General features: G+C 45.5%; 1 protein-coding gene across 5 annotated transcripts in view; it reads left to right on the top strand.

The window, feature by feature from the left end:
- Positions 1 to 2,145: 2,145 nt before the first annotated feature.
- Positions 2,146 to 26,101, top strand: part of LRMDA (leucine rich melanocyte differentiation associated) — a 1,313,836-nt gene continuing 1,289,880 nt past the window's right edge. For 2 of the 5 annotated variants that reach the window (XM_049855441.1, XM_049855442.1), the window contains exons 1-2: positions 2,146 to 2,645; positions 12,829 to 12,929. In XM_049855441.1, the coding sequence (XP_049711398.1) occupies positions 2,616 to 2,645; positions 12,829 to 12,929 (131 nt within the window). In that variant the 5' untranslated portion in view covers positions 2,146 to 2,615. Of the gene's footprint in view, positions 2,646 to 12,828; positions 12,930 to 26,101 lie in introns of those variants that run through there. The other 3 variants (XM_049855444.1, XM_049855443.1, XM_049855455.1) reach the window with 2 other exon arrangements.

Here is a 26,101-nt window from a genome sequence, read left to right as displayed (position 1 = left end):
ATCTTCCTTGGTCCAGAGATACAGAGGATTTTCTACTTTCCCCTCCTCCTCTTTTTTCTTTGGTTTTTGAGACTAACTTCTAAAACTTGGTAAGAGCAAGGAGAAGCAAATCTAGTCTGTTTCTGGTAGAGCCCTCCCCACACTACTCAGCAAATCACTATCCTGCTCAAGAACTTTCAATAGCTTCCAACTGTCATCAGCTTACATTTCAAACATTTCAAAGCCCACCTCAACTCTGAGTTGTCCTTTTATTTTTTATGACTACCCCCTGGGTAACACCATCTCCTACAGTCAACTGATGTGTTCATCCGGTGGAGATTGGGGCGGCATTCCAAGCAAAGCTAACAGCTTGTGTGAAGTTAAGCAGTCCTGTGTGGAGCACAGGGTATAGGTCAAGGATGGGAGGAGTGAGAGAGGAGACTGGGGTTGGGTGCGGATCGGTGGGATTATAAAGGGTCTTGAGGGACATACTTGAGATTTTGGGCTGCATTATTTTTTGGTGGTGAGATATTGAAAGCTTTTAGGTAGGGTCAAATTGGGCTTTTAGAAAGATCACCCTGGGACCATGTGGTAGCGGGAACAGCAGTGAGGGGGTCTGGAAAGGTGGGAAGGATTCCTGCCCACTTCGGTGTCATTGGTGGATAGTGTTTGCAGAAGTCTAGCTTGGACGACGGCTGTGCGTGGAGGCAGGGGAATGAAAGACTTGGCCCCCAGCACTTCCCTCCTCTGGGGCACGATTTTCCAACATCATCTTGGAGTAGATTTGGGCCTGCTTCCACAGGTCCTCTTCTGCTGGCCAAAGCCTTTCGAGGAAGTCCGGGGTGAAAGGTGGCTGGGGAAGACAGAGTATCATGACTGTCAGAGGCCTGGGCCCACTTCCTCCTTTTCAGGCAGGAAAGGCAGACAAAAGTGGACAATGCACCAGAGAGGGTGCGTCCAACAGAGAAAGGAGGGAGGAGCGGGAGGAGCTGGTCAGCAGGGCAGCAGGCCTTGAAGGGTCTCTTTGATCCCCCTTATCTCTGGAGGGCAAGCTTGCTTTTTTGGCCTGCAGGACCTTTTTGTTCCAGCATTTCCTGGAAGCCCCCAGAGTAAACACAGCAGAGTCTGCATTCTTAAGCTCCACTTTGCCGTGTTGCTCTTCCCAGCAGAGAAAGGGGCAGGCAGGTCAACCCTCAGAGGTTCGTACTGCTCCTCAGAATGCTGATGGTAAGAGGCCACCGAGCAAAGCTTTAGGAGCAGGGCTGTCTCAGTGACATCAGTGATAGCCACAAAATGCTTAACCCACCATCATACTTATCACCACCAGCTGCACAACCAGGGACTCCTACATGCTGCTTAGACATGGGGGACAATGAAAGTAGAAGCCTTGTGAACACCGCCCTAGACAGAGGTGAAGAAGCTACAATTGTCAGTCTACTGAGTTGAAGTACCTGCAATGTGTGCGACACCTGGAGTCTGGCATGTCAGGACTTAGTTTCCCCTTCCCTATTCAAAAGGTGCCTATACCCATCTACAGGAAGGGGGCAGGATGAGAGGCCAGTTAAGACCCTGCTGGCTCTTAAGCTGCAATAGCCAGTGAGTGACAATAGGATGATGAATTGGTATCTGGTAAGTAGCTTTGTGTATCTTGGAGGTGGAAGCGGGGAACACAGGAAGGGACAGGGAGAAGATTCTGCCAGAGCGGTACAGGAGTGACCTCAGGCATCCTGAGCTACCTGCCCAGTGGGCCTAATTTCATTCAGACAGCAAAGGGCAGGCCACACTTCCAGAGAGAGGAAGCAGGGAGGGAGTTTTGACCCCACTGATGACTTTGAGCCTCACAAATATATTTTCTTGTTAGAACGGAAAAATAAAAGAAGCCTAAAATTTGGGGACATCGCCCAATTCTCCATCCCCAGGATTTATTATTCTCAGCTCCCAGAGACTATGTGGAGAGTATGGGGGTGACATTAGCTGAGTCAGTACTTCCTTGGGAAATACAACTCTCCCCATAACCTACAAAGAGAAAACCCACCTCACCAAGGAGTCCTTTCAATCTTCTGACTTCCACCCACCCCACGAAAGCTGGGGGCAGGGACTTCGGCCAAGAGGCCCCTCCTCTCTGCATTGACAACGATTATGTAACCTGAATTGTGAAATACAGGAAAGACCCGGCTCTGAATCCCTGGCTAAGGGGCTAACGGCTCAGATGGGGCGCTGCAAAGGGGAAGACATACCCCTCTCACACAAGCCTGGCCCCGACTAACTCCGTAAAGTTCTGGGCAAGGAGTTTTTGGGGACGTTGTTCCTTTTCTCCGGATCCCTCTCGAGCGATTAGGCCCTGGGACGCCCGGGGCACCGGGGCGTCAAGGGGCCCGGCACCCGCGGGGGCGCTGCGCGCAGCGGGCCACCTGTTGCGGCGCGCGGTGGCCGTTTCCGAGGCTCACCCGCAAGGGCCCGGCCGAGGGCACCAGGGACCGCGGCGTGCGCGCAGCTGAGGCGAGGTACCGGCGCCCGGCCCGCGCATCGTGCTTCCGTCGGGTCAGCTGACCGGCCAGTGCGGAACTGCGCGCTGGGCCCGCGCTCCTCGCCGCCGCCGCCCCGCGCCGCGCCCGCCCTGTCCCGCCCAGTCCGCCATGGCGGGACTTGTGGTCAGTGGAACGCAAGTAAGTCCACGGGAGGGAGCCCCGCCCCGCCCCCGCCGGGCAAGTCTGTCTGGGGAGGGACCCCTGGCCAGGGGCACCCCCAAAGACTGGTGAGGGCTCCCTCTGAGTTTAAACAGGGCTCCCTGCCCCCGCCTCAGGGGGCTGCGTTTGCAGGTGTGCCTCTGCCAGGTGCCCATGCCTGCGCTAGTTAGGTGAGGACAGTTCCCGTTTGGGCCTGGCACACCCCCGTGGCTGCGTGGGAGGAAGCCCCGCGCCTTCCACTCCACTCTGTCACTGGTGACTCAGTGACCAGGTCCTGTGGGGCGACTCGTCCATCAGGGACGGTGGGCACAGTGCCAGCAGCCCAGATAGTTTTAGAGGTTCATGGAAATGTTTTAATTTCTTTTAGAAAAAAAGAAAAAAAACTTTATGTCAAAGAAAATGTTTTAATATATTAATATATTCATCTTTATCACAATGCAGTCGTAAAGAATAACTAAAAAAAAAAATTTTTTTTTTTTTTAATGTGGACGAGGGGCCCGCACAAGTCCTGATGCGGCCCTGCAAGCCTTAGGTCCAGACGCTCCCCGCTGACTTGGCTGGTAACCGTAGGCCCCTTCCCCAAGGCGTGGGAAGCCGCGGTTCTCCGCGTTATTTCAGCACCTGATTTCTTGAACAGATGTCTGTGGGGATTGGCAAAGCTACTGTTTCGGCCCTGAGCGACAGACAACCTGGCCTCACATGCCTTCAGCCCTGTGGTGAAGCCTCGGGTGTTTTTAGTCATTGCTGGAGGGATAGTCTCAGCCACTCTGCGACTAAAAAAAAAACATTGGCTGGAAAAGCCCGGTCTCTTTAACCTCTTCTCTGCTGTCTGAGTAAGCCAGCCCTCCTGCTTCCCTCTTTTCCCTGCGCACCCTGGAGAATAGTTCTGAGTTTTTGAAGCTCTCCCCAGGAATTGCCTAAGGCAGGTAGTGTCAGGCACGATTAGATCTTGAGATTACTTTAGGCTAAAGGGAATGTTACCCTTTTCTCAAAGTTGTAAAGGTTTTACAACTCCTACAGATGAAATGAAGGCGAACCATTTCATTTCTGCCTTCACCATGCTTCCTCTCAGGCTGGCCGGTGCCTGTTGGTTAATGTCTGCTTTTTATTCCTGGAGACTTGCCTTTTCTTCATTCACACTATTCGTTGTGTGCCTACTCTGTGCCAGTGGAGCCCTGGTGGTGCAGTGGTTAAGAACTTGGCTGTTAATCAAAAGGGTTGGCAGTTCAAATCCAGCAGCCACTCTTTGGAAACCCTATGGGGCAGTTCTGCTCTGTCCTATAGGCTTGCTTCGACTTAACGGCAAAGGGTTTGGGTTTGGTTTAGTATGTGCCAGGTGCCGTGCGGGGTGTTTCTGGAAATAAGCCCTTCCATTGTCTCTCTGCACCCTGCGTTTAACAGCTCTCTTGCTTGGAATGCTCTGTCCCTGAACTTTGCAGCCCGTAAGGAGAGAGCTGGAGAACGTCCGGAGCTCAGAAGTAATAAGGCCAGGGAGGTACAGGCCTGCAGGAGAGGTTAAAAATAATGGGTGTTATTAACCATCTGGAGAAAACGGGCTTCTGGAGGTTAAAATGGCTGCTGACAGGAAGGGGCTTGTTATGGATCGAATTGTGTTTTCCCAAACTATGTGTTAGAACACTGATCCCTGTACCTGTGGATGTAATCCTGTTTGGAAATAGTTTTCTTTATTATGTTAATAAGGTCATGGCAATGTAGGCTGTGTCCTAAACCTAATCACTTCTGAGTGGCAGAAAGAACGGCATAGGCACAGAAGCAAGCAAGCACAAACAGGGGGAGATAGACGCTGATGATGATGGCGGCATATGAATCTATAAGCCCAGGAACTGCAAGAATTGCCAACTACTGGAAGCGGAAATAGGCCAGGACCTCCCCATAGAGCCACACCGTGAATTTGGACTTCTAGCCTACTGAACTGTGAGAAAATAAATGTCTGTTCTTTAAAGTCACCCACTTGTGGTATTTCTGTTACAGCAGCACTAGGCTAAGACAGGGCTGGATGAGAGAACCTCTCCCATCCCTTAAGAATAAGCTCCAGGAGTTCCCTTTCCCTCAGATCCATCATTCTCCGGGTTAAGCTTCTTCCATGCTTATGGAGCACCTGACAGTGGGGCTGAGGGCTGTCCCGTGCCTCCTTTCCCTTTTCTGTTTTCCAAACTTGATTTTTCCTGTGCCCTTGCTCTTTGCTCTTGGGTTGTTTGGCATGGGCTATTTTATCTTTGAAGTGAAGGTGAGGCATTTTGGGCCCTTGGGAACTGTTTTAAGCAGATGGAGCTTCCTGGAGAGGAGCTGAGAAGGCAGGTTAGGCAAATGCCCTTGGGGTGTTAGTACGCAATTTCCTAAACCACTTAGGCCAGGGATCTGGGTGCCTGGCCCTGGGATTAGGTTATTTATTATCATTCTGCTCCGTGGGATTTCTAATGGCAACCATTACAAGTGGTAGCTCCTTGTTTGTATGTAGCATGGCACTTCTCAAACTTCGGTAGATACTTCTTAAAGGAAAAAACAATTTCCCATGAGCCCACAGTGCTGATTTCTTTTATTACAATGTTACTTAAATATACAAACAAAACCAGATAGAACTTTTTCATGTTTAGAGATCTGTAAAACCCAAATAAAGGAATGATTTAAGTGCAAAAAATCCATAACACCAGTAAAATTAAAATAAACAATTTAATAAAATGGGTGATATTGTTTTGCTGAAACTAGGTCATCGCTTTCAATGCGAGTATGGGTGGACTGCCACTGCACTGGTCACATAGGCGTAGAGTACCACATGTTTGGTGACATTGCAGTCCCACTGTTTATTTTCTCCATAAAAACTGTTTTGTTCAGCATGGGCCTGCCTTCATTTGGCCTTCTCTTGGCTTGAATGTGTCATTTATATTCAGCATTAAGTCTTCTCTCTTTTTTTTCTATTAGCTTATAACAAAGTAAGAAGCCCTGGTGGAACAGTGGTTAAAGTGCTCAGCTGCTGACCTAAAGGTTCAAACCCACCAGCCACTCCAAGGGAGAAAGATGTGGCAGTCTGCTTTTGTAGAGATTTACAGCCTTAGAAACCCTGTGGGGCGGTTCTACCCTGTCCTACAGAGTTGCTATGAGTTGGAACCAACTCGATGGCAACGAGTTTGGTTTTTTTTTTTTTGGTTTATGACGAAGTAATGGCAGCAATACCATTACAGACACAAATGTAGACTTGGTATTTGGGCACTTAAATCTCACGCCCAAGAGACACTGGAATAACAAATTCCTTTCATAGGGTTATTGCTGTGATTCAACAGTTATTTGTCAAGTGTCCACCAGGTGCCAAGGTTAGTGCTGTGTATTTTAAATGTTAAGTCATCTCACTCCTGTAATACAGATAAAATAGGGGTAGTAGTAGTATGTGCCCCCACATGTGTGTCCGTTTGTCGTACTGTGGGGGCTTGCTTGCATGTTGCTGTGATGCTGGAAGCTATGCCACCAGTATTCAGATACCAGCAGGGTCACCCATGGAGGACAGGTTTCAGCTGAGCTTCCAGACTAAGACAGACTAGGAAGAAGGACCCGGCAGCCTACTTCTGAAAAGCATTAACCAGTGAAAACCTTATGAATAGCAGTGGAACATTGTCTGATATGGTGCTGGAAGATGAGCCCCCCAGGTTGGACGGCACTCAAAAGATGACTGGGGAAGAGCTGCCTCCTCAAAGTAGAGTGGACCTTAATGATGTGGATGGAGTAGAGCTTTCGGGACCTTCATTTGCTGATGTGGTACAACTCAAAATGAGAAGAAACAACTGCAAACATCCATTAATAATCGGAACCTGGAATGTACGAAGTGTGAATCTAGGAAAATTGGAAATTGTCAAAAATGAAATGGAACTCATAAACATGGATATCCTAGGCATTAGTGAGCTGAAATGGGCTGACATGGGGTATTTTGAATCGGACAATCATATAGTCTACTATGCCAGGAATGACAACTTGAATAGGAATGGTGTTGCATTCATTGTCAAAAAGAACATTTCAAGATCTATCCTGAAGTGCAATGGTGTCAGTGATAGGATAATATCCATATGCCTACAAGGAAGACCAGTTAACATGACATTATTCAAATTTACACAGTAACCACTATGGCCAAAGATGAAGAAATAGAAGATTTTTATCAGCTGCTGCAGTCTGAAATTGATTGAACATGCAATCAAGATGCATCGATAATTACTGGCGATTGGAATGCAAAAGTTGGAAACAAAGAAGGATCAATAGTTGGAAAATATGGCCTTGGTGATAGAAACAATGCTGGAGATCGAATGATAGAATTTCGCAAGACCAACGACTCCTTCATTGCAAATACCTTCTTTCGCTAACATGAACGGTGACTATACACATGGACCTCACCAGATGGAACACACAGAAATCAAATTGACTGCATCTGTGGAAAGAGACGATGGAAAAGCTCAATATCATTAGTCAGAACAAGGCCAGGGGCCGACTGTGGAACAGACCATCAATTGCTCATATGCAAGTTCAAGCTGAAACTGAAGAGAATTAGAGCAAGTCCATGAGAGCCAAAATATGACCTTGAGTATATCCCACCTGAATTTAGAGACCATCTGAAGAACAGATTTGACACATTGAACACTAGTGACCGAAGACCAGATGAGCTGTGGAATGACATCAAGGACATCATCCATGAAGACAGCAAGAGGTCAGTGAAAAGACAGGAAAGAAAGAAAAGACCAAGATGGATGTCAGAGGAGATTCTCAAACTTGCTCTTGAACATCAAGCAGCTAAAGCAAAAGGAAGAATTGATGAAGTAAAAGAACTGAACAGAAGATTTCAAAGAGCCTCTTGAGAAGACAAAGTATTATAATGACATGTGTGAAGAGCTGGAGATGGAAAACCAAAAGGGAAGAACACGCTCGGCATTTCTCAAGCTGAAAGAACTGAAGAAAAAATTCAAGCCTCGAGTTGCAATGGTGAAGGATTCCATGGGGAAAATATTAAACGATGTAGGAAGCATTAAAAGAAGATGGAAGAAATACACAGAGTCATTATACCAAAAAGAATTAGTCGATATTCAACCATTTCAAGAGGTGGCATATGATCAGGAACCGATGGTACTGAAGGAAGAAGTGCAAGCTGCTCTGGAGGCATTGGCGAAAAACAAGGCTCCAATTGATGGAATATCAACTGAGATGTTTCAACAAACAGATGCAGCGCTGGAGGTGCTCACTCATCTATGCCAAGAAATATGGAAGACAGCTTCCTGGCCAACTGACTGGAAGAGATCCGTATTTATGCCTATTCCGAAGAAAGGTGATCCAACCAAATGTGGAAATTATAGAACAATATCATTAATATCACACGCAAGCAAAATTCTGCTGAAGATCATTCAAAAATGGCTGCAGTAGTATATCAACAGGGAACTGCCAGAAATTCAGGCTGGTTTCAGAAGAGGACATGGAATCAGCGATATCATCGCTGGTGTCAGATGGATCCTGGCTGAGAACAGAGACTACCAGAAGGATGTTTACCTGTGTTATTGACTGTACAAAGGCATTCGACTGTGTGGATCATAACAAACTATGGATAACACTGCGAAGAATGGGAATTCCAGAACACTTAATCATGCTCATGAGGAACCTTTACATAGATCAAGAGGCAGTTGTTCTGACAGAACAAGGGGATACTGATTGGTTGAAAGTCAGGAAAGGTGTGCACCAGGGTTGTATTCTTTCACCATGCCTATTCAATCTGTTTGCTGAGCAAATAATCTGAGAAGCTGGACTATATGAAGAACGGGGCATCAGGATTGGAGGAAGACTCATTAACAACCTACATTATGCAGATGACACAACCTTGCTTGCTGAAAGTGAAAAGGACTTGAAGCACTTACTAATGAAGATCAAAAACCACAGTCTTTCAGTATGGATTGTACCTCAACATAAAGAATACAGAAATCCTCACAACTGGACCAATGAGCATCATCATAAACGGAGAAAAGATTGAAGTTGTCAAGGATTTCATTTCACTTGGCTCCACAATCAAGAGCCATGGAACCAGCAGTCAAGAAATCAAAAGACGCATTGCATTGGGTCAATCTGCTGCAAAGGACCTCTTTAATGTGTTGAAGAGTAAAGATGTCACCTTGAAGAGTACGGTGGGCCTGACCCAAGCCATGGTATTTTCAGTCACATCATATGCATGTGAAAGCTGGACACTGAATAAGGAAGACCAAAGAAGAATTGATGCTTTTGAATTGTGGTATTGGCGAAGAATATTGAATGTACCATGAACTGCCAAAAGAACTAACAAATCTGTCTTAAAAGTACAAACAGAATACTCCTTAGAAGCATGGATGGCGAGACTGCATCTTACATACTTTGGACATGTTGTCAGAAAGGATCAGTCCCTGGAGAAGGACATCATGCTTGGCAAAGTACAGGGTCAGCAGAAAAGAGGAAGACCCCCAACAAGGTGGATTGACACGGTGGCTGAAACAATGAGCTCAAGCATAACAATGATAGTAAGGATGGTGCAGGATAGGGCAGTGTTTCGTTCTGTTACGCTTAGAGTTGGTATGAGTTGGAACCGACTGGACAGCACTGAACAGCAACAACAACGGTAGTATGTGACTCATGGGGCTATTTCTTGAGAACTGATAAGATAACATGTAATGACCTTTTGGCACATGGTAGGCATGTAATAAATGTTATTGTTTTTAAGACTTTCGGAGGGAGTTATTGTCAGAAGAGGAAACAGAGACTCTAAGAGGTTATGATTTACTATGGATTGAATTGTGTCCCCTAAAAATATGTGTATCAATTTGACAAGACCATGATTCCCAGTATTATGTGATTGTCTACCATTTTGTCATCTGATGTGATTTTCTTATGTGTTGTAAATTCTATCTTTATGATGCTAATGAGATGGGATTATTGGCAGTTATGTTAAGACAGGATTCAATCTACAAAGTTATATTGTGTCTTAAGCCAGTCTGTTTTGAAATATAAAAGAGAGAAGTGAGCAGAAAGACAAGGAGAGTTCCTACCAACAAGAAACAGGAGCCAGGAGAATAGCATGTCCTTTGGACCCGGGGTCCCTGCTCTGAGAAACTCCTCAACCAGGGAAGGATTGATGACAAGGACCTTCCTCCAGAGCCAGCAGAGAGAGAGAAAGCCTTCCCCTGGAGCTAATGCCCTGAATTTGAACTTCTAGCCTACTAAAAGCCCTGGAGCCCTGGTGGCATAGTGGTTAAGAGCTTGGCTGCTAACCAAAAGGTCAGCAGTTCCAATCCACCAGCTACTCCTTGGAAACCCTATGGGGCAGTTCTACTCTGTCCTATAGGGTTGTTATGAGTCGGAATTGAGTTGATGGCACCTAACAGCAACAGCAAGCCTCCTGGACTGTGAGAGAATAAACTTCTGTTTGTTGAAGCCATCTACTTGTGGTATTTCTGTTATAGCAGCACTGAATAACTAAGACAGGATTTGGTATTGGGAGTTGGGTGCTGCTCTAACAAATACCTAAAATGTGGAAGCAGTTTTGAAACTGTGAATGGATAGAAGCTGGAAAAGTTTTAAGATTGCCTTGAAGGACTTTTTGTGGAATTATGTATGTCAGACAATTCTGATGAGGACTCAGGGAAATGAGGAGAGCTGTTACGCTGGTGATGGCCCAGATGGCGAGAAGCAGCATCAGAGAAATGGCAGCAGCAGAACCACGAGACCAGTGCAAGACTGCTGGAGCAGATCCATGGAGCGAGAGAGCTACTGTTTTCTCTGAAGAGGAATCCTGTAGAAGAAAAAGGGGAGCAAATATCCTTGTCTTTCCCCAGATTCTGACACTGTTTTTAGGCCTTCAGCTTTGTGCCATGTGGTAGCCCTTGGCCTTTTCAGCTAGGCGGACTCATTTTGAAGCCAAAACATGGTGATCAATGTATCATAGGCATCTGCTGATTAAGAAAACCCACATCCGTGTGGAGATTTGTAAAATCCTCATCCGTGGTGCAGGACTTGGTCCTGGCCCCATCACTAAGAAGTTGTATTATGGGCAGACTTCTGGAGCCTCAGTTTCCTTGTTTTGACAATAGGGTCTCAGTAGATTTAGTCATTGGTAAGTCTATGAAGAATGACCTCAGTTTCTACATCTAAAGCTCAGCCTGTCTGTTATATCACAGAGGCCTTGAATGACAGTGATATGTACAATGTGGTGGTGTGTGCAGGGGTGAAAGGTGTGGGCTTTCTGGTGAGCACATGGGCTTGAGGGTCAATGTGAACTGAATATAGAAGAAGCTGCTGATTGATGGACATCTGAGGGATATCATGAGGGAAGTTGAAGTCTCCAGATTAATTGAAGGGTTTAGCTTAATCCCTGAAATGATTGGGGATTTGTATCCCCAGTCTGTCCTTGGCATATGATTTCCATCTTGGTTTGGAAGCAGAACTTTATTTATTATGCAAGGAACTGTGAAGAAAGATGGGTTCCACGTAGGAAGAGGAGAGCTCGCTAAATTACACTTAAGGCCCTTTGTTTTTTAGCCTGTATCTTCCTGAATCAAAATTATTTTATTAGAGTCAGCTGTTTTTCTGTCCCCCTCCCCCATGTTCTCTCATCCTGGAATGAAATTACCGAAGGAGAGTGAATACAGGGTATTGTATATCAGCAGTTTGTCTCCGTTGAATAAAAGAGGGTTGAGACATGATTTGAAAGATTGAGGATGCCAAGGTGCAGTGTTGAACCATATGAGTGCCATTTTTATAGTTGTAAAACAATTGAATATTAATAATTTTTTTATGCTTCATCCTAATCTGAGGACGTGATTTAGCCACCACATTCTTGTTCCCCGTTAGGAAATACACAACTCCCTGTAAAGTCTCACACTCACTTCAAGGCATCCTTGTCTGTATGAATGGAAGAATGGGATTTGTAGGGTGACAAGATCAAGGCTGCAGCCATGTGACAAGCCTGAATTTCTGCTAAGGGGGAAGGGGTGTCTTTTAAGGAAGTATCATGTATTATGGCCCACTGGCAACCTCCAACCCCTAGGTTTATTTTATCAGCTTTTGAATTAGTGGCCAATCCTGCCACAGCATGCTATCCATAAAAACAGGTTTCAAAAACTGTGTGCTGGCACAGTGAGAGAGGTCCCTGAGTAGTGCAAATGGTTAAGCACTTGACTATTAACCTAAAGGCTGGCAGTTCGAACTTACCCAGCAGTGCTAGCAATCTGCTTCTGTAAAGACTACAGCCAAGAAAACCGTATGGAGAAGTTCTGCTTTGTGACACATGGGGATGCCATGAGTTGGAATTGACTCGATGGCAATAGGTTTGCTTTGGTTTGGAGATAATGAAAAAGCCCACTGACCTCACAGTCAAAAGTTCTGGGGTCAAATCAGTTCAGCCTCTTGCTATTTGGGTGTACTAGGAACTTAATGATAATTATCGTTATAATAATAAATAAAAGAATGTCTGAGGAAAAACCTCTGGAAAATAGATGCAGTTGGTTGCAATAGTTTCCCTGGAGAAGGGACACTTGGAAGCTCTGGGCTTACATCGCCACCCTCTTGCCTCCAGGACAGCTTTGTTCAGGGTGTTAAGGGCATTTTATACAGAGTGGTAACAGGATGGGATTGGCGGCTGGGGGAGGTTTTCTTGTCCAACCCTATTTGTTCCAGCACCCTGCAGGTTGAGTGCTGGTAACTGCATCTGCTGTGTCTTTTATGAGGTAATGTGAATAACAGGAGGCTGGGGGCGGGAGGGCGGTGTTTGGAGACAGTGAGGGAGAGGGAGAAGGAGAGCCAGAGGGGCAGCTGGAGGAAAGGCCCCTGAGTGGGAGGCTGATTGCCACGATTATATTAGCATGCTCTGACATGGGTTTTTTTTTGGACACCTGAATCCAGCCAATTTCAGTCCAATTTCTGTTGTGTTGGGGGTTAGTCTCCATCATGTGAACTGTACCAGGACAGAGGAGCTGTTGGTGGAGTCCCTGAAGCCCCTAAAGCTGATCTGATCAGGTAAACAGCCTCCAATGTGGACTCTTTGAGCGCAAGGAGTGTACATTTAAAGTTGCGGAAGCAATCATCGGATCAATGACTCGGGGTGGTGAGCAGCTGGGTGATTTCCGTTTGCCACATTGGTTCTGTTCCGTTTCATTTCCAGGTGTCCTACGTAGGCCAGGACTGCAGAGAGATCCCAGAGCACCTCGGCAGAGACTGTGGACATTTCGCGAAGAGGCTCGATCTGAGCTTTAACCTCCTGAGGTATGTGACCTTCGCGCAAAGTGGGCCAGGCCTGGAAGGCCAGTCCCCCGGGGACTTAAGAGCCCACAGATAAAGGTAAAATGTTCCAACTCTGCTTAGGGTGTCCTTTCATTCAGTGCAGGGCTCTGAGACCCGTGGAATTGCACCCCGAAGGTTTGACTCTGCTTCAAATTATTCCTAGCCTTTTTGTGTAGCTGAAGAAGCAGCAAGAATTTGACCGTCGTCCATCTCCCATGAGTTCCTCTGAGAGGGCTGTTATATTTTCACGTGTTCTTTTCCCTTCTTACTGATACCTGTGCAGACAAGTCAGAATACTCTTGGGCAAGGAGTGAGATGGAACCACCAGGAGTGTTTAGGAAGTGTGTAGGTAATGCTTTTTTGGATATTTTTGTCTTGCAAAGCATTTGCCAAGTCACAGGTAGGGTGTGTGTGTGTTTTCTTTCTTTGCCTTGTTATGAATTGGATCCTTAAGTGTTTGTGATGATGATTTCTTCCAGATGGTGTTTCAAAGGAATTCAAACACTGTTGGCATAGGGTGGGAGGGAGGGAAATTCTCTACAACTGTTCCAGTCTTGGCAAAAGGTAAGTGTGGTCTGGTATATTGTTCTAATGGCGAACCCAGTTGTTTCATTTCTTCCCAAAAGGGTTATGAATTGCTACTGGTCTGGGGGCTTTGGAGATAGAAGTAGGACGTATTGGGAAAGCAGGTATCACTGGTTCCAGGTGGGCTTTTCTCCTAAGTGCCTTCCTTGAGAGCTGTGCTGCCTGTGAGTGGAGCAAACTGTCAGGGTAGAAGAGACCAGGAGCCTGAATCCCTCTCCAGGGCTCAGGCGCTTTCCTGCTTCCAGGCTTTCAAGTCTTTTCTCTCCCAAACTCTTGAGTCAGGACACTTGGGAAGTAAGAATTTGAAGGAAAATGAACAAAACTGCGGCCATTACAGCACCAAAGAGTGAGGGGGATTTAAGTTTAAATTGAGCCAGCAGAAGTTCTCAGACCTGTGCTCAGGAGCAAGGCATCGCTGAGGTATGTTTTCTCCAGGGAGTGGCAGCTGAGAGGGATGTAGCCGAGGGAGAGCAGGGACTGTGTGTGTTCTCTCCCTGACTCCCGAAAGACTTGTGTGCACCTGGGGAGTTGTGGGAACCGAAAAGTGGCAAAGCAACAGATAGGGATGAGAGGAAGCCAAATAAATAAGTGCTGACTCTACAGAAAGTAAGGATGGAGCTCTCGGCTGTTAACCAGAAGGTCGGTGGTTCGAACCTACAGCTTGCTCTGCGGGAGAGAGATGTGGCAGTCTGCTTCCATAAAGATGTACAACCTGGAAACCCAGTGGAGTAATTCTACTCTGCCCTGTAGGGTCACTATGAGTTGGAATTGGCTTCATGGCATGGGTTTGGTTTAGTTTTTTTGGCTCCCCAAGGAGAGGGTAGCGTTCACAGCCTAGACTGAGACATGCACGTCCCTTAAATAGCTTCTCATCCTGGATTCCAGGTAAAGGGTTCCTCTGCCTGGGCATTGGAAGGACTCTCGCAGCATGACTGTGGGCTCCAGGAGTGGGGGCACTGTGCCTTGGGGCTGCTGTCTTGTGAATGGCTGGGAGCCAGGATGTGGTTTTGAGGAGCACTGGGCCCTGGGAGGGTGTGCGTCTGTGGGCATGGGTCATGGGACCGGGCTGTCAGTTCTGAGGAAACAGAGCTGCGTCTGTAACATCAGGGCTCCGTCTCCCTTTGGCAGAGAAGGGGCCGGACCTTGGGAGGGGCTTATGTGTGGTGGGGAGTAGATGGAGAAAAGAGGCTCTTGGCTCTGAGGGGCTTGATCTACAAGGATTTATCCTGGGAAATAATGAGTTGTGGATGCAGGAACATTTAGTGAGAGGAAGGTTGGTAAAATGGATTCAGAGGGAGAGCAGTAGGGGCTTTTATTTTCCTTTGTTGAGAGATGTTTCTGTAGTGCTGAGTTTGAGGAGCTGTGGGACTTGGTCAGGAGCCTGTTCTTATCTGTGTTGTGGTCCATGTGTGGCCTACAACTGGGGTGTAATTGGCTTGGGGTAGGGATGAGTGATGGAGGGGTGAGGGCTGAGTTCAGGAGGAGCTTACGTTTAGGACTTGGTTAAAATTGAGGGAGTTACAGACAAGAATGGAGAAAAGCCGTCCTGACTTAACTTGGGTGGTTTTAGGATTGGATCGTCTTTGATCTTTATTTACCTAACTAGTGGGTGAGGGGAGACACTGCTGTGTCCCTTAGGTGTCAGAGGAAAATACGGGCTTCTCAGGGATTAGCTTCTATCTTTGTCCTCAACGAGATCAAAACCGAAGACGTTTTAGATTCTCAGCTAATTCCTCTTTTAAAAGGTAGGAGGGGGTAGAGAATTGGAAGAGGGAAAGAGGAAATAATGGATTTACCTTCCAAATAAATGGGTGTGTAACAGATGACCCAATTCGTCTAGGCTTCAGGGATCATAAATTTATACTCTTATTCAAAGGAAGTGTCTTGAGCCCTGATTTCACATACTGTAAGAAGTTTCTCCCAGTCTGTCCCCCTACTGTTTCCGTAGGGTGCATATCTCCTGCTCAGCCTACCACGCATGAGATTCACCTCAACTCCCTGCTCAACTGTCTCTCTGCTCGGTTTTCTGCTCCTCCCCTCAGCAGCCTGCCTGGCCCCATTCCGGATACCCCTTCTTCAGTTCTCTGAAGCCCAACATAAGGTTGCTATAGCTAGTACAGATTTTTGCTGACAGTTCAAGGTGTAGTGAGGGATGGTGGGGTGGTAATAATAGCACCGAGCAGGAGACAAGTTTGCAAAGGCACTGTTCCTGGAAATCTCTTGGATATTCCCCGCCACAGAGAGTTTCTCCCTGGTGGTGTTCTCATTAGGGTCAGGCTCCTTGTGTGTGGCCGGGCACTTTTTTCTCCCAGCCTCTTTCTTTTCTTTCCATGTCACTCACCCTCTCTACATAGCTGCCCTCAGAAAAACAAAATTCTTCTCACTTTATAATCTAGAGAAAAATTGCTCCCTCCTTTCTAGAACATCTTTGCAGGCTTCCTTTTCATGCCCAAATTTCACGGTATTGCCCTAAGCGGAACAAACTGGACCCCTTGACCCCCCGAACAAGTTTTGCTACTCCCCTAAGTCACAAAATCAGCTGCAACCTGTTTGTTTCAGGCCACAGATTGTTTTTAGGCAAAGGTTCTGTTTATTCAATTTTGAGTAGTTAATGCACACACATGGTACAAGCTTCAGCAGGGACAACAGTACGAACAGTGAGAAGAAAGTCTCCTTTGCTCCTATGTCCTTTAGCCTCCCAGTTCCTTTTTGCACTCCTAACCGTCATTACTCACTTATTGTGTATTCTTCCAGAGATATTCCATGCATGTACTAACATGTGGTTGTACGTGCGTGTGCATATATATGTGCATGTGTGTGAAAGTGTTCTTATGTGGCCAGATTTGTATTTACTTCTTGTAATAACTAGGTATTACAAGAAGTAATACTTAGTAACACTAGGAAGTGTTAACTAAGTTAATACTAAGTTGCTGATTGTAATATTAGAAGTGTGATTAAGATGTTAGTTCAAAGGGAGACACCAGGCTTCAGTTAAACCATTCGTGTTAGGAACCTTCCTCTTCGTTGTCTTACCGTTCATTCTTAGCCACACACCATCGTTGTTGTTAGTCTCATTCATAAAAGTGATGATTCTGTTGATTCTTCTCGGGTGACGTGTTCATTTTGGGGAGGAAGGGGAGTTATGGATTTATAAACTCTGAACTTCTGTGTGTCACTATATATATATTTCTCTTCCCACTACCCCTCACGGTCTTCTCTACTGCATTGACTATGGCGAACCACCCCCCTCCACCGCCTGCCTCAGTTGGGTGGTGTATTAGTAAACTGGCTACCCCTCCATGGAGGTCATGGACATTCAGGCAGTATCATTTCTCTGACTCTGCCCTGGTGTGAATTAAAGTCACTGAAGCCAGCATGTGCCCTGTCAGAATGGAAGTTGGAAAAGGAGGCAAGAAAAGAGACTCAAGTAAAATTTCTGGCTCCCCTTAAAAGACTCAAGCATTCCTCTCCTCTCCCTTCTCAGTCCATGTGTGATTCCTCCTGCTGTGATTTAGATGGGAACCAGGTAAGCTAGGGTGTGAACTGGAATGAGCTCTCTGGACATGTTTCCCAGGGCAAGACTCCTGCCATCCACCCTGCAATGAGGAGAGAGGATGTCCAGAACCAGTGAGACAGAGTCTGAGATTGATTGATTTACTTCAAGAGATTGGCTCACAAAATCTGTAGGCCAGGTGACAGGTTGGAAATTCTTGCTAACTCACATGATTGTGGTGGGGAGCTGGCAAGTCCAAAATCTGTAGGTCAGGCGGCAGCCTGGAGACTCCTGCAGGCTGTGTCCCAAGATTTTGGATCCGGTGATGGAAAGAGTACAGAGTGAAGAGAGAGAGTTCTGTCAAAATATTTGTTCATAGCTGGGAGGCAGGATGCACCCTAAAGAAACCCCCTTTTCAACTGATTGATTACATTTGATTATATTACGGAAGGTGATTACATTGTACTAGATCATGTTATGGAGCAGCAACTAGTAGTGTTTGGCCAAACTGCTGGGAACTGTAGTCTAGCCAAGTTGACACATGCAATTAACCATCACAGGGTGGTTAGGGTACTAATCAGGTAACAGCCGAGAGGATCCAAGTGAAAGTGAAGTTTTACCCTTTGGACATCAATGTGGTAATGCTCATGAAGCCCAGTCACTACACTGCATGAAATTCTTCATTCTTCTTTTGTTTAAGAAATTAAACAATTTTTTTTCTTATAATAAATGCAATAATAAATATAGAAAATTTTGAAAGCTCACAAAGGTATGAAGAAAACCCTGTTCCTCTCAAATCACTGATAATCTTACCACCCAGAAATCATCATTGTTAATATTTTATTGCTGTCCCAGTCTTTTAGAATGCCTATTTTTTTTAAATGATGCTGCACTGTATGTATTTTGTTGTGTGTTGTTCACATTGTGCTAGAAGCATTTTCCCATCACAATAAATATTTCACTGCATCACAATTTTTAATAGTTTCTTAACTCACTTAGTGTTGGGTACGTAGGTAGTTTCCAGGTTATTATTGTTATAAATAACTATTGTGAGTAACCACATAATACTCATTGGTGAGTGTGTCTCTGATTAGTTGCTTGAGACCAATTCCTAGAGATGGAATTGTCAAGGGGCTTTGACACTGATGTCAGATTGCTTTCTAGAAGGGTTATACCCATTTACATCACCAACGAAGTCCTTGGGTGGTGCAAACGGTTAACATGCTTGGCAGCTAACTGAAAGATTAGAGAGTCAAGTCCATCCAGAGGTGCCTTGGAAGAAAGGCCTGGCGATCTACTTCTGAAAAAAGAAGAAAACCCAGCAGCTGAAAACTCTGTCGAGCATAGTTGTGTGCTAACGCACAGCGGGTTGCTGTGGGTTGTAGTCAACTCAGTGGCAGCTGACCTTGTTTTTTTGGATACTGTCGAGACGAGTACTTGACAATCCATCGTCCGAAACTCCTGCTTGAGATTATTCTGGAGTGTAATAGTTTACCTTTACTTTGCTGTTTAGTAAAGATACATATCCCTTAGCTGATGCTGGTTCCTTGATCTGCTCAAGGTGAAAAGAGGTTTTTTTTTTAATGTGCTTTAAGTGAAAGTTTACAAATCAAGTCAGTCTCTAATACAAAAATTTATATACGCCTGTGCTATATACTCCTAATTGCTCTCCCCCTAATGAGACAGCACACTCCTTCCCTCCACTCTCTTTTGGTGTCCATTCGGCCAGCTCTGACCCCCTACCCTCTAATTTCCCCTCCAGACAGGAGATGGCAACATAGTTGCGTGTGTTTACTTGATCCAAGAAGCTCATCCTTCACCAGTATCATTTACTATCCCATAGTCCAGTCCAATCCCTGTCTGAACAGTTGGCTTTGCGAACGGTTCCTGTCTTGGGCTAAGAGAAGGTCTGGGGACCATGGCCACTGGGGTCCTTCTAGTCTCAGACCATTAAGTCTGGTCTTTTTACAAGAATTTGGGGTCTGCATCCCACTGTTCTCCTGCTCCCTCAGGGGTTCTCTGTTGTGTTCCCTGTCAGGGCAGTCATTGCTTGTAGCTGGGCACCATCTAGTTCTTCAGGTCTCAGGGTGATGTAGTCTCTGGTTTATGTGGCCCTTTCTGTCTCTTGGGCTCATAATTACCTTGTGTCTTTGGTGTTCTTCATTCTCCTTTGGTCCAGGTGGCTTGAGACCAATTGATGCATCTTAGATGGCCACTTGCTACCGTGTAAGACCCCAGATGCCACTCTCCGAAGTGCGATGTGGATTGTTTTCTTAATAGATTCTGTTATGCCAATTGACTTAGATGTCCCCTGAAACCATGTTCCCCAAACCCCCACCCCTGCTACACTGGCCTTCGTAGCGTTCAGTTTATTTAGGAAATTGCTTTTGGCTTAGTCCGGTTGTGCTGACCTCTCCTGTATCGTGGGTTGTCTTTCCCCTCACCTAAAAGAGTTCTTATCTACTATCTAATTAGTGAATAACTCTCTCCCCCCCACTCCCCATGCTTATAACCATCAAAGAATATTTTCTTCTGTTTAAACTATTTTTTGAGTTCTTATGAGTAGTCTCATACAGTCATTGTCCTTTTGCAACTGACTAATTTCACTCAGCATTATGCCTTCCAGATTCCTCCATGTTATGAAATGTTTCACAGATTCATCTCTGTTCTTTATTGATGCGTAGTATTCCATCGTGTGAGTATACCATAATTTATCCTTTCATCCATTTATGGGCACCTTGGTTGCTTCCATCTTTTTGCTGTTGTGAACAGTGCTGCAGTAAACATGGGTGTACAGATATCTGTTCGTGTAAAGGCTCTTATTTCTCTAGGATATATTCCAAGGAGTGGGATTGCTGGATTGTATGGTAGTTCTATTTCTAGCTTTTTACGGAAGTGCCAAATCGATTTCCAAAGTGGTTGTACCATTTTACATTCCCACTACCAGTGTAGAAGTGTTCCAGTCTCTCCACACCCTGTCCAATATATATTATTTTGTATTTTTTGGATTAATGCCAGCCTTGTTGGAGTGAGGTGGAATCTCATTGTAGTTTTGATTTGCATTTCTCTAATGGCTAATGATTGTGAGCATTTCCTCATGTATCTGTTAGCTACCTGAATGTCGTCTTTAGTGAAGTGCCTTTTCATATCTTTTGCCCATTTTTAATTGGGTTATTTGTCTTTTTGTAGTTGAGTTTTTGCAGTATCATGTAGAGTTTAGAGATCAGACGCTGATCGGAAATGTCACATCTAAAAACTTTTTCCAGTGTGTGGGTAATCTTTTTCCTCTTTTGATGAAGTCTTTGGATGAGCATAGGTGTTTGATTTTTAGGAGCTCCCAGTTATCTAGTTTCTCTTCTGCATTGTTAGTAATGTTTTGTATACTGTTTATGCATGTCTTAGGGCTCCTAATGTTGTCCCTGTTTTTTCTTCCATGATCTTTATCATTTTAGATTTTATATTTAGGTCTTTGATCCATTTTGAGTTGGTTTTTGTGCACAGTGTGGAGTATGGGTCTTGTTTCAATTTTTTGCAGATGGATATCCAGTTCTGCCAGCATCATTTGTTAAACACACTGTCTTCTCACCATGTAACTGACTTTGGGCCTTTGTCACATATCAACTGCTCATATGGGGATGGATTTATGTCTGGATTCTCAATTTTGTTCTGTTGGTCTATGTATCTGTTACTGTACCAGTACCAGGCTGTTTTGACTACTGTGGCTGTATAATAGGTTCTAAAATCAGGTAGAATGAGGCCTCCCACTTTGTTCTTCTTTTTCAGTAATGCTTTACTTATCTGGGGCCTCTTTCCCTTCCATATGAAGTTGGCGATTTGTTTCTCCATCTCATTAAAAAATGCCGTTGCAATATGGCTTGGAATTGCATTGTATCTATAGATGGCTTTTGGTAGAATAGACATTTTTACTATGTTAAATCTTCCTGTCCATGAGCAAGGTATGTTTTTCCAGTTATGTAGGTCTCTTTTGGTTTCTTGCAGTAGTGTTTTGTAGTTTTCTTTGTATAAGTCTTTTACATCTCTGGTAAGATTTATTCCTAAGTATTTTATCTTCTTGGGGGCTACTGTAAATGGTATTGATTTGGTGATTTCCTCTTCGATGTTCTTTTTGTTGGTATAGAGGAAGCCAACTGATTTTTGTATGTTTATCTTGTACCCTGATACTTTGCTGAACTTGAAGAGAGCTTTTTAACGAGTTGCTCCACCTTCAGTTTTCCCTCTCCTCTAGTTGGGGAAGGGCCAGTTCTCTCTGGTGGCCCCATTTCTCTTCCACAAGAACCCTGAGTGGTTTGAGTGGGTTGCCACCTTAGCATGTTGAGCACAGTGGCCAGGGCAGAGCTCCCATGGCAAACAGTGATAAATACACATATGTCAATCTGGCAGTAAAAGCAAGAGGGCTTAATTCATCTATGGCAACAGGAAGCTTATGTTTAAAAAATTAAGTTATTTGCAGTTGCATCTTATTTAGCATCGCTCTGATAAATGCACTGGACAGGAAAGAACGTGTTTGCTTAGGAGACAGTATCTAAGGTGGAAGCTTGCTTGTTGCTTCCCTGGCTTTGGTAAGGATGGGAGTGAAGAACTAGGGAGTTTGGGCAGTTCCAGTTAAGAAATGGTGCCCTCCCTGCCCCCCACCCGAGGCAGCAGGCAGTGAGGTAGATAACTTTGTCCGCTGTTAGAGCTTCCTGGTGGACAGACACAAAATACTTCCTGTTTCTCTATTATGAACTGCAAGCAAAACTGGGCTTGGTGACTTGTTGCTCAGTTGGGAAGATGGGCAGTGTAATGGAAATAACTGAAACTTTGAGATTAGACTACCCTGGCTTCAAATCCTGCTTTAAGTCTACTAGTTGTTTGACTGACTTTGGGCCAGTTGTAGAAATGTTCAACGTGTAACTGTGTGGAAAGCGTTGCACAGGTTACCTGGCACGTAATATGCACATAATAAGCAGAACGATTGTTATCGCTTAGAATGAGCAGGGTACTAGTGAGGCTAAGAGCTCAGGCTTGACCCTTCATAGGGGACATTTCACTCTCTGGTGGCCACTGGGACTCTTCACAAACATTCAGGATTTCTTCTCTTTCCAGCACACAGTGTGTTTGCACATTCTTCCAACCTCTTTTAGGCAGAAACTTTAGGTGCCCGTATGTGATTTACCATTTTCTTGTCCCCCTGCTGTGATTATCTCTCTCTGACTTATAGATGAGGAGAACCCTCTGTTGATCCATGTTGGACATGGATTGTGAATGAGAAATACATCTTTGTTGTAAGCTTTTGGAGTTGTTTGTTAATACAGCATAACCTAGCTTACCCTAACTGATCCGAATACCTTAGTTTTCCATCTGCCCCCTACAGTCCATAGGCTAAACCCACTCATCCCATATGTGGTTTTCATCCTTGCCGGTTAGAAACATAGCTTTGTTCATATTCTAGTGGGACTGGGTAAGAGAAAATTCCCCACTCAGAGTCTTAGGAGAACAGCTTTTAAAGGCCATGTTCTGTTGGAGTATGTCTTCATCACACAGTATCTTTGTCGTCAGGAGCCTTATTCGTACTTGTTTTCCAACCCTAAATGTGTGGTCTTACTTGGGGGAGCACACTGATGCTGGGGAGGGGTGGCAATAGAACTCATGTCAGTAAGCATTGAGAGGAAGAGGTGATGGTAGGAAAGATAAGCTTTAGAAAGATAACTGTTCATGAATTTTAAATATCATTCTAAGGGCATTTATAAATCCTTCATGATTCCAAGAAGGCAAGTGTCCATGTGCGTTGGAACCAGGGTTCTCTCTAAGTGAGGCAGTGGGATAAAAAACATCTTTTTTTGTTCCAAGGATATCATTGGCTATTCTTGTGTCTCCAGCTACCGGTAGGCCACACAGTCAAAAGGTGAAGTGGAAAGTCACCTGGCAGGTAACGTTTAATGTCTCACTAGGAAGACGTTGATTCCCTTTCTGTACAACACTTTACTGGAGTGACCTCCGTGGCTGTGGAACCAAGGACAGTTAAACTAAATGAGGGAGGGAAGATCATTAAGGCACCAGGTAAGTCCCCCTCTCCCCCTACAATGATGTCTTGACTTGCTTTCCTGATTTCTACCCTTTGGCCAGACAAGACAAGCTGCTGAGCCACGTTGGTAATACTGGGCCAGGGGACTGCTGAGGGATCGGAGAGAGTTGTCAAAGGGGCTGAAGAGCTTTCCTGGGGTTCAGCTTTCTCATAGATGCCGACGACCACTATAACTTGGAGCATGAATTAGAAAATGCTTTCACAGAAGTTTTCTCTGTGTTTTCTAAAGTATTGCTTCTTGAATAAGAAAGTTTTAGACTTTTCAGTAATGCCTTTTATTTCCCCCTTCACCCATTTTCCTCCCCCAGACTCTGGGTGTTTTATTTTCCTTTTTTTGTAAAGTCTCTCCATGAGCGTTTTGGAGCTTCGGCCCTTCTGCGCCACCCGTTAGCTCTGTCTTGCTTCTGTTCCGAGGACACCATTGTGCACAGGAGCAGGGTGGCTGTTCTAAGCAGTGACCATCTGGGGGAGAGTTTAACTCGGGAGAGTTTAACTCGGGAGAGTTTAACTCTGATTTTCTACTCACTGAACCTCTGGGGGAAACCCTGGTGGCGTAGTGGTTAAGTGCTATGGCTGCTAACCAAGAGGTTGGCAGTTCATATCTGCCGGGTGCTCCTTGGAAACTCTATGGGGCAGTTCTACTCTGTCCTATAGGGTCGCTATGAGTCGGAATCGACTCGACGGCAGTGGGTTTGGTGGGTTTTGGACCTCTGGGTTAAAACGCCTGTCTACTAATTGGGAGATCCTGGATTTGAATCCCAATGGTGCCTGGACCCAAGGAGCCTATGTTTGGAGCCCTGGTGGCATAGTGGTTAAGAGCTGAGCTGCTAATGAAAAGGTCAGCAGTTTGAATCCACCAGCTGCTCCTTGGAAACCCTATGGGGCAGTTCCGCTCTGTCCTGTAGGCTCGCTATGAATTGGAATCGACTTGACGGCAATGGGATGGAACCTCTGGGTTCTCAATCACACAGTCTGCCACCCTAGGGAGTGCTTTGTTGTTGCAGTGTTGGAGGTGAGGGCTCTACTGGCATCTAGTGGGTGAGGCCAGGGATGCTAAATGTCTTGCAGGGCATAGGAGAGATTTGGACAAAAAAGAACACATCTCTTCTGCATGCCATCTGCACCTTGTTGAGGAAGACCCCTGGAGTCCTTTACGTAAATGTCTCTCTTGATACGATTCATGATGAAGTAGCCTTGCAAATAAGTAGAGTGGACTGGCTCCACTCTCCAAAAGGGCTCAGGGTCAGGAAGTTAAACAAATGATTATCAGTTCTCATGTTTATTTTCTTATTAATAAAATATCAACTAACATTACTGAACACATACCCTATGCCAGGGAGTCCCTAGGTGGCACAAGCAGTTAAGGCGCTTCGCTGCTAATAGAAAGGTTGGATGTTCAAGTCCACCCAGAGGTGCCTTGGAAGAAAAACCTGGCAATCTACTTCTGAAAAATCAGCCATTGAAGACCCTGTGGAGCACTGTTCTACATGGGGTCGCCAAGAGGTGGAATCAACTTGATGGCAACTGTTTTTTTTTTTTTTTCTCACTACATGCCAAGGCTGGGCAGAGCACTTTATATCATTTTGCCCTCCAAACAGCATTTTGAGAATGTTACTTATACCCACATTTTACAGGTGAAGCAACTGAAGCCCAGAGAGGTGGAGTAATGTGCCCAAGGTGGTTAAATGGGAGAGCTGGGGTCAGTGGCCTCAGGTGGTCTGATTTAGGTTTATCATTATTCTGAGCGACTTCTTATGGCAGGGAGCCCTGGTGGTGTAGCGGTTAAGAGCTTGGCTATTAACCATAAGGTCAGCAGTTCAAATCCATCAGCTGCTCCTCGGAAGCCCTATGGGGCAGTTCTATTCTGTCCTGTAGGGTCACTAGGAGTCAGAATCAATGGCAGCAAGTTTTTTTTTTTAATGGTATGAGTTGTTACTTTCTTTGGGCAAGAGGATGAGTGGCCATTTCCAAGCCTGTATTCCCTTGTGCGGGGTAAAGTTTCTCTTCGTAAGTCACTAAGTGCCTGTGGAAGTCAGTGAAGCAGAGTCACGGTGGATCCTGCAGCTCCAGGTTCACAAACCAGAAGGCTCTGGAGTCGTATCTGTTGCATCCCCTCCTCCCTCGTGTTTCTCCAGGACGTTCCTGGTTTGGAAAGTTTGGTGAGGCAGACACGAGGCCTGGGTTGGCTTGGAGGTGAGGGTTCCATCCTGCTTCATCTCCTCTTGGGCTGTGAGGCATGACTTGGACTAAAGGTCGCTGTTGGGAGGGATAGCGCAGCATTGGTGGTGGCCAAACAGTTTGCTGTCTCAGCTGTGGGACAGGCCTTGAGGCAGATGACTGTGCCCGTGAGTTTTGAGTCTGAAGGGAAAGGAAGGGGTGGTGTGTGGGCGTGTTTACGTGTGTGTGTGCATGAACTCATGGCTCACACACCCGCCGTCTGAAAAGCCTCTTTCCTCTGTCTCCTCGGGGACGGCAGAGTTGGTGATTTCAGCTGTTCCTGTTCCTTCATGATGAAAGGGAAGCGATTATGCTTTTTGCTGGGTGTCTGTGTTTAATTGCAGGGATATAATAGCTACAAATTCTCCCTGGCCCAGAGACTTTCCTAATAAAAGGTCTCTTCCATCCCAGCTGCTTTCTCTTCCCCTTCGCTCCCCCGCCCCCGCCCCAATTGCTGCCATAGCACAAGGTCACTTAGGGCTTTAAATGAGAGAGAGGCCTACACATGTTCAGGTTTCTTTTGGAGTTTAAGGAAAAAACCCAGCTCTTCCAGACCCATCATTATGGGGATCTGCTGTGTGCCCCCCACCTTTGCACCGCCTCCCCTAAGCCCCTCTCTGAGTTTATACAGAACCCAGTTTTCAGTCTCGTGGGTGTCTGCTTCTTCTCTGGTCCTGGAGAAATAAGAGACGGGTAGAACAAGGAAGACCAACAAAAGAAGTTTAAAAAAAAAAAAAAATCCCCAAACCATTCTTGAGATAAAGCAAGACATAT

Source organism: Elephas maximus, chromosome 16 (genome assembly GCF_024166365.1).
Source record: "Elephas maximus indicus isolate mEleMax1 chromosome 16, mEleMax1 primary haplotype, whole genome shotgun sequence".
NCBI lineage: Eukaryota > Metazoa > Chordata > Mammalia > Proboscidea > Elephantidae > Elephas > Elephas maximus.
Note: the sequence above shows the minus strand (reverse complement) of the source record. Positions and strands in the feature narration are given on the sequence as shown.